The following is a 15353-nucleotide window of genomic DNA, read 5'->3' as shown; positions in this document are numbered from 1 at the left end:
GGTTGGATGATGACCCGCCACGCATAAGAGTATTTAATTTTTTCTAAATCAAAGATATAAAAAAATCATAAATTTTGTGTGTAATATATGTTATTGTGTTTAGGTTTTCTAATAAACTAATCTCCGACCTTTATCTATTAACAATTTTTTTACACATATCTTATGTATATGGAATATAATTTTATAATTTTTTTTAATTTTTTTATAAAATAAAAATAAAATTTAGACATTAAATTTTATTAAAAAGAAAAGGAAAAATTCAAAATAATTATGAAACTATACTTTATATGAGTTTTAAAATACATTCTAAAATCTTATATTTACAATAAATGTAAAATATATTTATATTGTAACAAACCAATTGTAACTCCCACATTTTTTATCTTAGAAACTAATTTGTAATAATGAAAAAATGGTCAGGAGGTCATACACAAACAGATGATAAATACTACAAGGTAATAATGCACCACGTCACTATAATATGGTGAGCTCAGCTCTAAGATTAATGAAGTATTGACTGTCTTCAGAAATAAACTCAGTCCATGGAATACCAAAAAGGTTCTGCCTTGTCCCCAGTAAAAGTGTAGTTGCCCTTGTATTTGCTGGAGTCCTCAGCTGCAAATTCATACTCTACTGGAAATGAGACGGATCCTTTCTCTTGCATTCCCAGAAATAGCCCAAAGTAGTGAAAAGAGCTCTGCTGATCAAGATTGCAATGTGCAGAAAGGAAAAAACCTTGTCCACCCAAGTGGAAGACTTATGAGTAAACCCTCCCTGAAGGAAACAAATTTAGACACTCTTCATCTGCCGTGGAAGTTCAAACTCAATCACCTTAATAGGTTGACACTTGTAGACTTGTTCCACATATCGTCGATTTGTATTGAGGGAGTCCTCTGCAGCTAAGATTTTTGACGATGTGTTGCCTCAGCTTTGAAAAAGAGGACTTCTGGCACAACCTTAGAGGCAAGTTCATGATCGAAATCAGTGCAGGTCAAAACCTTTTTAAGCTTTCGGCAGCTCATGTAAGGAAAACGGATGAAACGACTAAGTCGAGACCCTAAGATTTCCTGTCGCTCCTCAAGTTCTGGATACTGAGTCCTGGACCATTTGAGTATCAAATCATATACTAAATCCTCAGATGCAACCTGGAGGTCATCACATGAAAAAATTGCTTCAATGCCAGCTAGAGACAGGCGCATGACTTCATCTGTAAACCTGATCAACAACATGATAATTTATTAATAAATTAAAGACCGTTATAAACAGCAAACATGCAACTGAATTTCAAACACAACTCCAAATCATTTGTATAATTAAAAACTCAACCTATAGCTAAAGGAACACTGCTGAGGCAGAACAAAATAGATATCTGCTAGGAGCCACCAAATCTACATAAACTACAAAGACATCATATATACACACATATATATAAGTTCTCGCAACAGTTGGGAAGGCAAATGAAAGAAAAAATATTATCGGCCACAGTCTTAACGGACATATAACATTCCGAAAACACACATTAGAAGAGGTGGGAAGAATAACCTTCATTGTAATCAAATTCTATTTAGTTACCATATTGCACTTACTTGGATATGTCTCTCTAGCGAACAGCCAGAAACTGCTTTGCAGCGTCTGTTAATGGCTGAACAGCTTCAGCCATTAGGATGCTAGAAGGAAGCTCTAGATATAACAATGCAGACTCCGGTGTCATTGGCAAGTTTAGTAACAAACATATGCAATACCTCAGGCATGAAGTGACCTCAAATTTATCAGCAGCCATCAGGAAATCCAGTAAAGCAGTAGCAGTGGTAACTTTTAAGGTGTTGCTATACATAAAATTTAGGAGGTACATAAGAGCAGCTTCTTCTGTTCAAATGAACAAAGCAGAAAATATTAATGTCCACATTACAGGAGTCACTGTGAGAAGATATAACAACTTGTATTAAATAAAACACTCTGGCATATAATTAGGTATATTGTTACATTGTTTCTGTAGAGAGCCAGAGAAAAAGGCAAAGACTATTGATAATTAATTTAATTACCTGACAGCTTATTATGTATTCCTTGGCTTTCTCTCTATCTATACCACTCCAATCTTCCAGCATGGAACAGGTGGCCGCTGAAAACATTAGATACAAAGTTTATTTCAAACAATATATAGCAATATTCTTGTTCGAGCAAAATAGAAACCAGCATACATCATCATATTCTTACTTGCACAATAAACAAAACGAAGAAGTAATTACAACATGAGAAAGGACTTGCAGCGCTTCTGGTAACACTTCTAGCAGGACTACTTCCACTTCTAATAGGACTTTTGCTAAAACTCATACTTCCACGAATGACACATGGAGGGCTTCCACTAACACTTCTGCTCATGCTCGGGTTCTTTCTCAAGCTTCTCCTGGGAGGACTAATGCTTCTATTCCTGCCCATCAATGTAGGAAAATTCACAGGATTTGAAAGAGAACTAAAAATAAAGAAAATAAGAAAAAATTATCAATAGCAGACCTATTTTTTCCAGGATGGACATCTAAAAAATCAGGATGTCTCTATGTCCTTTTATCAAGTTTAGTTTCCATTCGAATCTTACTGCTCTGCCGCTGTCCGTTTTCTCTTGGGTATTTGTTTCATTGCGCTCCAGCATATCCGGCAAATCAACCTTTTTGTAACAAAAAGTCATGTCTTCCCTTTTTCCAAGCAAAGATGATTTAACCTCACCTGCATACATTAAAACATAGCACCATAGGGAGACGTATAGGATAAAAGGGTATCATTACAGTATATATAAAGATACAACCAACAATTGCCAACACGGTACCATATATACATACTACAATTTATTCAACTTAGCATAGAACTTCAATTGCTAATCTCAGTTTGGCAGTTCCATAAAAGTAAGAATATGTTCTATCATCATTAGGAGAAGGTATTAAGCAATACTTTCCAATTAATTACAGTCAATACCACAATTACTACATAGATACTTTTTAGATTTTCAAATTAACGAATTAAATTCTCATATAGCAGAAATAATTCTCATACAACATCTAAATCTGCTATGCTCATATTCTCATGTCAAACACTCCACACAACACACTCACACAAACACAAAACCAAAAGCAGAATACCTTCAGAAATTGCTTCAACAGCCTTCCCCTTGGCCTCCTGCGCAGCAATGCGATTCTCCTCACTAACCTTAACAGAAAGATCTCCTATCTACAATAACAAAAACCACAATCTCAACATTCAAACACAAATTGCACTCAACAATAAGAAACATAATGCCCTAAACAAAATACCTTTTACGGAAGACCATTATCAGGCTCAACAATTCCACCTTCGAGCTCAAAATCAGATTCAATTATCTCTTCATTTACCTATCCAACCTCCTCAATTTCATTCATATCATTTTCATCACTGTCTAATACGTCCAGCACTGACAAAAAAAGAAGCAAAAACAACTTGTAAATTAAACTTTTTCAGTCTAATAAGCTATAAAAAACACATTCAAATTACTACCTCTGCAAACATGGTATGAAAATAAAATGTATTCAGTTTAAAAGTAAGCTATAAAAAATACATCCAAATTTTAGAGAGCAAACATGGTATGAAAAACGAATTTATTCAGTTTAACTACAACTGCAGGATGCTTAAAGACAGGTATATAGTATTAGAGAACACAGCAATGAGCAAGCAGCTGTGAAATACCAGTTTGAATCAATCTAGCAGCTGTGAAACACTCACCACTAATAAAATGTTTGAAGCACCCGCCTACTTCGTTTTCCAGAAAAACCTGCGTAAGACACATTAAACCAAACACATCACTACAGCCCTCACAAAAACAAAAAAAGATACCAGGTAAACTCTTCAAGAAGATTGGGGGGAAATTTACCTCCACCATCGTCGCGTAGTGATGGAAAATTGTCAAGATTTAGGTGATGATAATTAGCCTGAAAAAAAAATACAACATATATGAAACTTGATTAAGAGACCGTGTTTAATCTAATGGTGGAAGTTGAAAGTGATAAAGCAGCTGAGAACCTTACCTTTTTCAGAAGTGGAGAAGATCGGGTTCTATGTTGTAGCTTCTCTCTAGTTGTTTTGAAGTTTTGAATTTGAAATCGAAATGAAAATTGAAATCAAAAGAGATTCTTGGGATAAGATCATGGTCAAAGTACACGGCAAAGGAAAGCTTTGGTAATGTGCAGAGATTAGTTTTTTGTTCTATTGCCAAATGAAGACATGGCAGAAGAGAGGGTTAATGGGTTGGACAGGGTCACGTGGTGTAGAACATCTGTCCAAACTCTAACAGAAAGGGGAAGTGAGCATGTGCTGGAAGTTTGTGGGGGGTGGAAAGCTTATACAAAAACAGAAATTATGATGGCATTTTTTGTAAATAAGTATGAACTTTGGGGTATGGGGTGTAAAATGGTATTGATTTAGGATTCAAGATTTATGATTTAAAAGCATCTCCAATAGTATCTTAGTTAGGTCCTATATATAATATAAAATATTAAGCTCCTAGGAAGTTAATACTCCCTCCGTCTCAATTTATAGGTTCATTTTGGAATAAACACGCATATTAAGAAAAAAGTTGGTTAGATAGAATCTTATCTCATGTATCATTGATTATTGCATTGATAAGTGAGAATATAGTTGAGTTTCAAAAAAATCACAATAAATACAGGGATTTAATTAGTGCATTGAGAAATGAGAATAATGTTTAGTTTCAAAAAAGTCACAATTAATATGTAGATAAATTTGTGTTGAAAGAAGAGAGGGACAAGTATTTTGGGACAATTTTTTTTTCCAAAAGGGACCTATAAATTGAGACGGAGGGAGTACATTACTAAGAGTTTGAACTCCAATAATGCTCTCTATACACACTCCTAACACTATAATTTATTATTATTTAAACTCCACTATGACAAAAGTTCAAGGTCACATGGGTGAGAGTGAATATTAAATTATAGAAAACATGCAAGTTAAGAGCCATGTAGTGGCTCTTAAAAGAGAGGAGAGAGAAGGGGCTCCTAGTATTTTTAGGAGCTACTAAGAGCCTATTGGAGCTCTATTTTTTCTTATCCTCCTTATTTTTGGTTTTAAGAGCCAATTTAAGAGGTTATTGAAGATGCTCTAAGGGATACAACTGATCGAGACACTATATGGACTCAAATAGGCATCAAGAATTTTGTACGACATCTTACCAAAACATAGTTCTTTAAGCGACATAACACTGATATTATCTTAGGGGTCGTTTGATAAATCTGAATAAAAAATGCTGAGTCATTAAATTTGCTGAATACGCTGAATGAAAATTTTATCTGAATGAAAAATTTACTGAAAAAAAATTATTGTTGATAACAATCATATTAAAATATCTGAATGACAATATATTTACCATTTGACCCTTAAACGTGTTTACTTTTTTTTTTGGACAGAAAGCTTGTTTACTTAATAGTGATATAAGTACTAAACAATTCCGGTGTATTGGAATACTATTACATTTTAATGAATTTTAAATAAACATAATTAAATAATATCAGATTTTTAGATATAATTTAAATCCTGATTTTTTTTTAAAATATAAAATCTTAATTAAATATTCTGAATATACTTTTTAAAACCGAATTAAATATAGTTAAATTTCATAACTAAATTTTGTTTTTAAAATCACAATTAAAAATCTCCCTAGATCATACCTAAATAGAGGAGTGCACAATCGTATAAATATAAATGATGAGAAAAACAGAAATAAAGAGCAGCGCGCTTGAGGCCCGGAGGATATGCATTGAAAAATCCCTGTTCAGAGCCTCACTTACCGAATAAGTGAGGTTACCCGCTTACCCAATAAATGTGTTTTGGGTTCATTAAGTATGTTTGATAAATGAATTAAAAAATCATTCCTCTGACCGAATAAATAAAATGGCCATTAAGAGGCTATTAAGTGTTATCAAACAGCCCCTTAGTTAACATTCGTGGTTCTGCTAATGAGAAATTATGATATTATAGTTCGGTATGGAATAAAGCTATATTTTGAAAGAGTTCGATATTATTTAAAATTTAAATATTCAAAAAAATTCATCCAATCTAAAATCTCATAAATTCCGATTTGAATTTAAGAATCAAAATATTTGTATGAATTTTAATTTATTGCTAAACTAAATACAAGGACAAAACTTTGATTCAGAAACTAGGCGAAACTCAGAGCCAGCCAAGAAAATCTTTAAAAAGTTGGTTTAGGGAAACAAGCATTTATTCTCGTATAATATGTTTTTTTTAAAAAAAATATTTGTGAAATACGAATAACTTTTGACTTTCAGCATATAATAAAACTTATATATACAAATTGAAACATACACTTGTAATTTATAAGCTACTGACCATATTTCCAATATTTAACTAATTTATAAATTTGGTAAATCGAGGTATTATATTGTTTTTTTTTTAAAAAAAACAATTATCTTTAAAAAAGTTATATAGTTTTTAGAATTCAGTTCTTACTAATAAACGGAAACCATATTAAGGGAAACTACAGCCTACAAACTTCAAAAAGAAAAAGAAAAATACTGTGGCAATTAGAAAAAAAACAACTTATTTTACCCTTTCTTTTCGTCATAAAATCGCAAGATTTAAAACGTATGTATAGGGGAATGAATAATCAAGATCGAATTTGTAACCCTTTGCAAAAAAGAAAAGAAAAGATCGAATTGGCAACTCAGATCTCAACTCATTAAAAACATATCAAAAGCTTCGGGGAAGCTCTTCTATGCACGTAAGTTGTTTGCATCTCATTCTCACTATCATTTTCTATGTAAATTCATGTGCGTTTCTTTGTGCAATTCAGTGTTACAGAACTTACAGTCTTCACACGAACCCGTACATAAACTACGGGTCACTGATTTAAATTGTTGCATGCATGCTTTTGAGTTTGAATCTTGATATAGATGTGTTTATACGTGTATGTGTTTTTGGTTGTGCATGGTTATGGGTGCCCCAAATCTAGGGTTTTCAAATTTTAGGGTTTCGTCTTTTTTGATTTTAAGTAGGGTTATGTGTACTTAATTGATGAAAATATTGATCAGAATATGTTACAGCGATTCGGTGTTGATAAATTATTTCATGAAATTAATTTTGCCTATAAAAACAGACTCGTGACAGTGGTTTGTAAAGTGGTGGCGGTGGTGAACATTTGATTATATTATTTTGGATTAATTACTCTGATTTGTTGTGATTGAGCAATTATGATGGCAAGCAACTGAATTTTACTTGGCCTCATTCAAGGGTAATTTTCCAGTAATATATAAAATGAAGATGAATGTGATGTGAAAAATAAAAATGAATCTCTGTCGTACATAAGTCCATCACAAGGTACTTTGTAAAATTAAATTTATGGAGTCGAATATAACAAAATTGCGGTTACTCGTCAATATTAGCTTTTAAAATTATGAAAGAGAAGGGAAAATAAATACAAACATGTTACTCTGAAAATATGTATTGATACCAGCCTTATCCAAAGAGTTATGCGCGCCAAGGCGAAAAACTCCCTGGAGAAGCAAGGTGCGGTTCTTTAAAGTTAGGTGTACAATTTACAATTTTTTTAAAATGATATTTTTAGGTTACATGTAAATTTATATATGGTTAAAACATAATTTATACGTCACAATATATTGAATCACTTTTGAGGCCAAAAATAACGTAATTTATATTTTATAATATATTGATTCATACTTCTGGGGGGAAAACATCAAAATTAAACTTTAAGCTTTATAGGCTGAATTCCAGGCTTCCGGCTTCCAACTCAGCTCGTTGTAAGTATAGCTTCATTCCTGAATTATATTGTCCGATAGCCTCTATTGTCGTATCAAAAGTATCATAGTTCACTACATTTAATGGAATACCAGCGTGATAAACCAATAATGCAATAGTTGTACAAGCCCGCCTGGCCCTTAATTTGTTCTTAAGAGTGTCATTTTTATCCAACTTTGTTTGTCCTTTAAAGTTTTGCACCATTTTCTCAAGATGAAGCCTCAACAATAAATCAAGTGGCCCCTTCATTTGCTATATTGAAGTTGAGTTATCAGATGACTTTTTGACGCTCTTTTGAAGAATTTCAATTTCCTCAAAATCTTCTGAATCTGACCCAGATTTTCAGTGCTTCTTGCCAGCCATGTACTCTTCAATCTCTTTGTCACCTCAGATGGAACTTTTGGGTAGCCATTTGCACTTCTTCGACGTCTGATTAAATGTTCTTTCACTTTGTAGACTCTTGTTGTTTGTTTCCATTTTGTCATTGTTGGAAGCTGAAATAGCCTTTTTATTTGGGCTTATAAATCTTATTTTTGTTTAGGGTTAGCACTTTTGGGCCTTAATTGACCCGATAACATTAATGTATTATGCACTTAGCTTCACTAAAGTGGGGTTTTCCAATCAGTTCACGTTTAGACGCGCTTTGCGCTTCAAGGCTACAAGCACGAGCCTGACTGAAGTTGCTTCGCCTTGGCATAAGTGAGGCGCCAAGGGTGCGCTTTGTTTCTCTTTGTGCCTAGGCGCACGCCAGGCGCGCTTTTCGCAACACTGATTGATGTGGCTGTAAAGTCCGGGTATATATAATTGAGAGGACTTGATATTTCAGAATTCAAATGTATTTTTTTCACTGCCTTTATTAAATTCTATTCAATTTAAGATATCTATAATGTGTTTGCCTCTGCATTTGCTTGTGCGAGACCATAGTACTTGTTTCTGTACAGTACTGATGTGCTATTGTGCTTGTTTCATTGTTGACCTTTATCGGAATAAGAGTAACTTTCAATTAAGTTACAGCCTCAGTTTAGGGAATAAAGTTAAGATCTATATTACTTTTTTGACGGGAGATCTTGGGACATTTATTAAAGCAGGATAGTTGGCTTATGAAATTAACATGTGAATCTGCTTTGGTTGATGACTGTAGATATTGCTCGTGCGTCGTATGCCAACTTTTTCTTTAGGATATTACTGCATTCAAGAGAGGCCCTTGTTTTATTGGTCTTCTAGTATGAGCAATTGCATAGCATTAATTAGTTGTGGTAAAAATTCTGAATGAGTATGTTAAAATATCACTTTACTTTTGCCAATACGCCCTGTTTAAAGCAACTGTTATGCCTCTGCTAATATTTGTGTTGTTACATATTTTGTAAGTGTCATTAGTTATGTTCATATTACAGCTGTTCTCCCACTGCTTAACACTTGTGTGGTAAACACTAAACAGTTCCTCCCACTGTATTAGTACCTATAATCTATGTTACTCTAACTCGGGTACAAAGTGTCGGACACGACGCATATCCGAGTGTTGGACTCGAAAAATATTAAAATTGGGGACACGAGGACACTGTCCTATTTCTTGGACATGGGTACGAGGACACGGCATAATACATTAATAAACAAGCATGGTAAGTAGATACCTTATCATGAATAACTATCATTCTCTGATCAACCACAATTTGGTAAGGAATTTTGCAAATCAGGGATCTTCTCTACTTGTTTTATGTTTTTTTTCTTTTCTTTTTTCTGGTTTGCATTGAATATTCAACTTAATGTTAGTCAAGGGATCTGAAACGGAATAAGTGTCGTGTCTGAGTGTCCAAGTGTCCAAGTGTCGGACATGGGTACGGGTACCTAAATAGAAAAGTCAGAGTAACATAGCCTTTAATTGGTCCAGTGAGTCCGTTCTTTAAGATTTTACTCCATGCTCTCTAATTAGTTGTGTAATTTATAGTTTATAAGTTGTGATGTTAAATTGTACTCCCTCCATCCCCCTGAGTTGTATACATTGGGGGACGGGGACGCGGCACGGACTTTAATGCTCCTGTAAAGTGTAGTTGTGTAATTTATTTTTAAAATTTTCTTATTCTGAATTAAAGTTTGGATGTTATATTTTTATTCAGAAAAAGAAAATCTCAAAAATAAGTTACGGAACTATATTTTATAAGAGCATTGAAATGCGTGTCGAGCAGTTGAAAAGAAACGTATACAATTAAATGGGACAGAGGGAGTATATATTACCAATCTAAGATTTTGCTCCTGCTCTTCATAGAATTTGTCCAATTGATAATTAGGAAGTGCATGCTTTGCTTGCAAACATTTCCGACTCTCAAGTAGTTGTGTTCGGAAATCTGTCTCAAAAATTTTGGCCATGTTTGGAAGTTAAAGATTTGAGAAAAAATTAGAGGTTTGACCAGATTAATCATTTAATATGATGTTTGGTAGTGGCGGATTGAAATAGCGGTTTGGTGCCTTTCAATTTATGTTTTGACCACAAAAGAATCAGAGTCTTGTTCAGTCATCTATACCCGAGATTTAACGTCTCTGCCTAGTGTCTCATATCCTTCAAGTATAAATGTATATGGAACCAGCTTCCGTACACAAATCTGCCTAGCATAAATTACAGGTGATCATGATCACATTTGGTCGCTTTTTAGACTTTAATTTTCCCTGGCCTGCACAGATTATTATTCCAAGAATAAAAGCTCATACATTCTCTTCAGATATGTTTGCATGCAGACAAACATTACCCAATAGTTAAGTTCTGTTTTCCAATGAACTGATTATGGAAATTTTCTTCTTTGATATATAAGTGATACTAGATACGCAAAGAAAATGTCCATAATGTTTCAGTTTGATCACATTAAATTTGAACTAGCTCCCAAAGAAATCTTTATTGGCCCTGTGCTATCTTGATATACCTTCACTACCACTTCACAGATTACAGTTTGGTGTATCAGTCACTTTAATTAGTCTGATCACTTATTTTAAGCAGTCATCCTAAACACGTCTTAGGTAGCAATTTGCTGCCTAAGTGGAGTCAGACACCCTTCCGAGGCCTTTCAGGGAAATGGTGTTCAAGTAGACATTTCTCAGTCAGGTGCAATTTGTTGAATAAATTTGGTTTAATTAGTCCACAAAACAAACTTGGGCCTTTTTATTTGTTGTATAAGTAGTGTTGGACACCTTTCTGAGGCCTTTGGGGGTCGAGGTGTTCAAATAGACGTTTCTCTATTAGGAGCATTGGTCAAATCGAAGTGGGTTTTAACCGTTTTAAGCCACAAAGCAGTTGTGGACTCTTGGGCCTTTCTATCTGGCGCATAAGCGGAGTTGGACACCCCTCTTAGGCCCTTTTGGATAAAGTTTGTTCATATTAATAGACATATCTAAATTGGGTAAATTTGTCAATTTTATTGGTTTTAACCGGTTCAGGCCACAAAAAAGACTTGGGCCTTCCAACGACCCAAGGAGGCAACATAAAACTAATTAATTTAAATGCAACTAAATGGATATACCTTCAAGACTCGTCTCTTTCCATCTTCATTGATAAACATTGTGATCCTTATCACACCATCGATCATACGTCAGTCTTTCACCTCCGAGCACATTACGGATTTTCTTCCCTAGCTATTGCAACTGCTCGCTTGTGTTTTACTCCTCTCACATGTGTTCTTGTTGTATCCCAAAGGTTTGCAAGTTATTTAGTTGATTCAATATGTCCAATCCAAAATAGAAAAATTTAGAGCTATTGATTATCTCTCATCTATTTTTGCTTGTATGGGTGCTTGCAGATCGCGTAGGCTGATATGATATTAAATTCAACACAAACAGTATGAAGTCGGTTCTTTTTTTTATAGGGTGCGGTTTCTTGTTAGTTGTAAGAGTTTGGTTGTTCGATATATGATTTAGATATGTTATGAAGCCAGATTAACTGAAAGAATATTCTCATATTTAAACTTGAGCATGTGAATGCCAAGAACAAGGAAAGAAGTTTGACAACTAGGGAAACATATTTACTGAAATGCAATTCTTATTTTGTACACATTACTTTGCAAAACATGATACTTGAGACTTCAGAGGGAGGTTCATAGATGAAGTTAATGAACTATAAATCTCCCTCTCTCTCACACACACGTAAACACAACTAGTGCACAAGTTATAGCTTCAAGATCGGGAAAGTTCTACATGATCTCCCTCTCTCTCTCTCTCTCTCTCCCCCCTTCCTCATTCTCCTCTCGCCGTTCGGAGCAGAAATCTAGCGGCTTCGCTGCCGTGTCACGTGTGGCGCCCCCCCCTCCCTCCCTCACACACACACATATACACAACTAGTGCACAAGTTATAGCATCAGGGTCCCGTAAAGTTCTACATGAATCCAGCACTACCCTTATCTCCCACCCCCCCCCCCCCCCCCCCCTTACACACATATACACAACTAGTGCACAAGTTTTAGCATCAGGGTCCCGGAAAGTTCTACATGAACGCATCACTACCCTTATCTCCCCCTCTCTTAACTAGTGCACAAGTTATAGCACTAAAGTCCGGGAAAGTTTGACAAGGATGCAGCGTTACCTGTATTTTTGGTTGTTTTAATACTTTGAACCCCTACTAGTGTCTAGCAAGTAGACATTTGATCATTTTATTTAAAACAAACTTCAACATGTAATGGTTTTGATTCAAATAAGAACAAAATATGGTGAAAAGCAGGGGATTCAAAGCTTTGGTTTTAAAGGATAAAATTTGCACAAAACAAGGTTATGCCAAAAACTGTTTCCACAACCAGTAAAAAGTGCAGAACCTTTTGGTTTTCACATCTCTGCAGGTTTGTGTTTTCTTATTATACACAATATATGAAACAATCACATACAGAGTCAGAATAAGTGAAAAATCACAGAATTGTGAGAACCCCCCAAATGGTTCGGCTTCTTTATTTTTTTTATTTCCCTCTCTTATGTTGTGGTTCTGCAATTTTTGTTTTGGTTCTCACTTCTCACTTTTTTCCGTTTCAATTCATACCTGGTATTACTTTAGGGATGTGTAAGAACTACGTGTTTACCCAGCAAGTTCGAGTTAAACTTGCTGAATCAATTTTTTTTTGGAATTCTGGATGATGACATGATCGTATTGCTTTGTTTTTCCAGAAAATATATTCAGTAAAAAGTAGCAAGTAATTTTTAACTTTATTATGTAATGAACCTGTTGACCCTCTTCTAAAGTGCCTATTATATATCTAGCCTCTATAAGGTCCCTTGAGCATGACGAACACTTTCTGGCTTTCTGTTTCGTGAATATTAATTTCAATTAATTATCTTAAGCAGACTAATCATTTGTGTTTTTCCAGATACATATTTAGTAAAAAGTTTTGATGATTAAGTGAGAGCTACCTTTAGGTTTCATGTGCTCCAATTTCTAGTAACATGAGATATATCTGAGGAAGTTTTTTGTTCTGTGTATGCAGAGTAAGTGACTTTGCACCAATATCAAGATGAGTCAACAAAACAACATGATTGGAACATCTACTCCGTCAGACCTCCCAGTAAAGCGGAAGCGGGGTCGTCCTCGAAAGGAAAAAAATGTTGTAAAAGAGAATCCGCACTTAGCTTTAACTCCTGCATCTGATGATATTCAGAAAACTCAAGAAGCTGAACTCAGCCAGAGTACTAATGTTGATGGAAACATGGTAGGTCAGGAAGTTTCTGGAGTTATCGAAGGAAATTTTGATTCCGGATATCTTGTTTCTGTTAGGATTGGCAATAGCAGCACTCTTTTGCGTGGTGTTGTCTTTCTACCGGGGAAAGTTAGTCCAGTTACAGCACTCAATGATGTTGCTCCAGGTGTCAAGTCTTACAAGTTTCGAGAATCTCCTTTTCCAGCAGTCAACCCGACCCGTCAGGCTAATGGCTCTGTTTCTCGGTCAGTACCCTCCATTGACCAACCACTTCAGCAAGAGAACAAAGTGCCTATCGCTCCTAACCAAGTGGTACCTCCTGTATTGCAGTCAAGTGCCCCAGTAACATTAAGTAATCCATCTGCCTCTATTGTTTTCCCTCTGAACAATATGCCACAGAATGGTAATGGCTCACCTTTGGCAGGAAAAATTGCACCGGAGCAAAAATTAGGATTTGAAGGTCTAAGTGAATCTTCCTTGGTTACTGTGCCTCTGACTAATGTGTCAAAGATCGAAGCTGATATGTCAATGGGAGGCATGAAAGTTAATCAGCAGCCATATACAGATTTCAGACCGGAGAACCAGCCTGCCTCAACTATGGTTCAAATGCCCAACATGCCTAATTTTGTATCAAGCACTTCACTGGATGTCGGAAAACTCGTAGCAGAAGCAACTCCACAGTTCGCATTTGAAAAGCAACCTCCTAGTTTGTTGAAGAATCTTAAAATGGTGGAACAAGATGAGGTGATGCAAGTGTTCGAAACTCCAGCACCTGAACCAATGATCGATATTATCTCTGGCAGTATAACTACTAATCAGCTACCTCCAGTACCAAATCAGACTGAAAAATCTGAAGTCGATCTCCACCACACTTCCCCTACAAGCGATACTCAGTTTTTGCTCTCAGAACCTCAGACAGAATCTGAACCTTGCCATACTGAGCAAGTTCAGAGTGATATGCACAACTCCAATCTTAAGGTCCTTCAAACTCCTGAGGTTACCTACTCTCAATTGGTTCCCACAGAATCTGGACATGTGGACTCTGGAGTCGAGTCAAGCGAGCCTATGTACACAAAGACTGTCAACTCAAGTCTCAAGCTCAATGAAAACACTGCAGTTTCTGAACCTCAACCTGTGATCTTAGAACCAACAAGTGAACCCATGGATATAGTGAAGGATATGCCAGTATGTCCAACAAACGGGGGACAACCAGAGCCAGCAGAGATGGAATTAGGTGAGCACGAGACTTCTCAAAATGGAAAACATGGGCATGATGTTGGTAGCAGTAAGGAACCGGTGGCTCTTCCGGCTAAACCTGCTGAAGAAACTGTTCTTTCGGGAATAGGTGATTCTAAGATCGCTAGCTCTCCAATTCACAACACTGACATGGATTTTCCTCGTGTTGAAGCACAATCTCAATGCTGAGCTAGCAATGTTTCAGAAACAGCAAAGAAATGTGGAGAAGCTTTAAGTGGGTAATAGCTAGATAAGTTCAATAATGCTTTAAATTTTAGACTACCAGTTACCTTTGAAGATTGCTAAGCAAGTTTTAGACCTTTTTAATTTCCGTCTTTTGGTTATGTAAAATGTGATCTGAATTCTGAACTATTTCTAGATGATGTGCAAGGAGATTTATCTTCTTGTGTTTGAACATTACTTGATGGCTACCTTCAGTTTTCTACCTATGCTTTACAGTTTGATTAATGCCTTTTTACTATTGGGTCCGGTGCCTGACATATGTATGTCAGTAGCATATATTCGGCAGAAAAAAACGCTGAACAGCTTAATCCAAAGTTTTTGATGTATAAAGGGTTGCTAGAGTGTCATTCAGCGAAAAATTATAAAGAAATGTCTCATTATAATATTTTTCATGTCCAACGCTTT

The 15353-nt window shown here is 35.4% G+C and overlaps 1 protein-coding gene and 1 pseudogene across 2 annotated transcripts; one reads left to right on the top strand and one right to left on the bottom strand.

The window, feature by feature from the left end:
- Positions 1 to 355: 355 nt before the first annotated feature.
- LOC108194792 (BTB/POZ domain-containing protein At2g46260-like) lies at positions 356 to 3809 on the bottom strand (annotated as a pseudogene).
- A 2831-nt stretch (positions 3810 to 6640) lies between these two features.
- Positions 6641 to 15127, top strand: LOC108195522 (uncharacterized). 2 transcript variants are annotated; one of them, XM_017362488.2, is made up of 2 exons: positions 6641 to 6778; positions 13260 to 15127. In XM_017362488.2, the coding sequence occupies exon 2, from the start codon at positions 13287 to 13289 to the stop codon at positions 14892 to 14894; it is 1608 nt and encodes a 535-aa protein (XP_017217977.1). In that variant the 5' UTR covers positions 6641 to 6778; positions 13260 to 13286; the 3' UTR covers positions 14895 to 15127. The 2 variants fall into 2 exon arrangements, with proteins under 2 accessions (XP_017217977.1, XP_017217975.1); XM_017362486.2 differs by lacking the exon at positions 6641 to 6778 and adding an exon at positions 11333 to 11491.
- The last annotated feature ends 226 nt before the right edge of the window (positions 15128 to 15353 follow it).

The sequence above is a fragment of the Daucus carota genome, chromosome 7, assembly GCF_001625215.2.
Source record: "Daucus carota subsp. sativus chromosome 7, DH1 v3.0, whole genome shotgun sequence".
Taxonomy (NCBI): domain Eukaryota; kingdom Viridiplantae; phylum Streptophyta; class Magnoliopsida; order Apiales; family Apiaceae; genus Daucus; species Daucus carota.
Note: the sequence above shows the minus strand (reverse complement) of the source record. Positions and strands in the feature narration are given on the sequence as shown.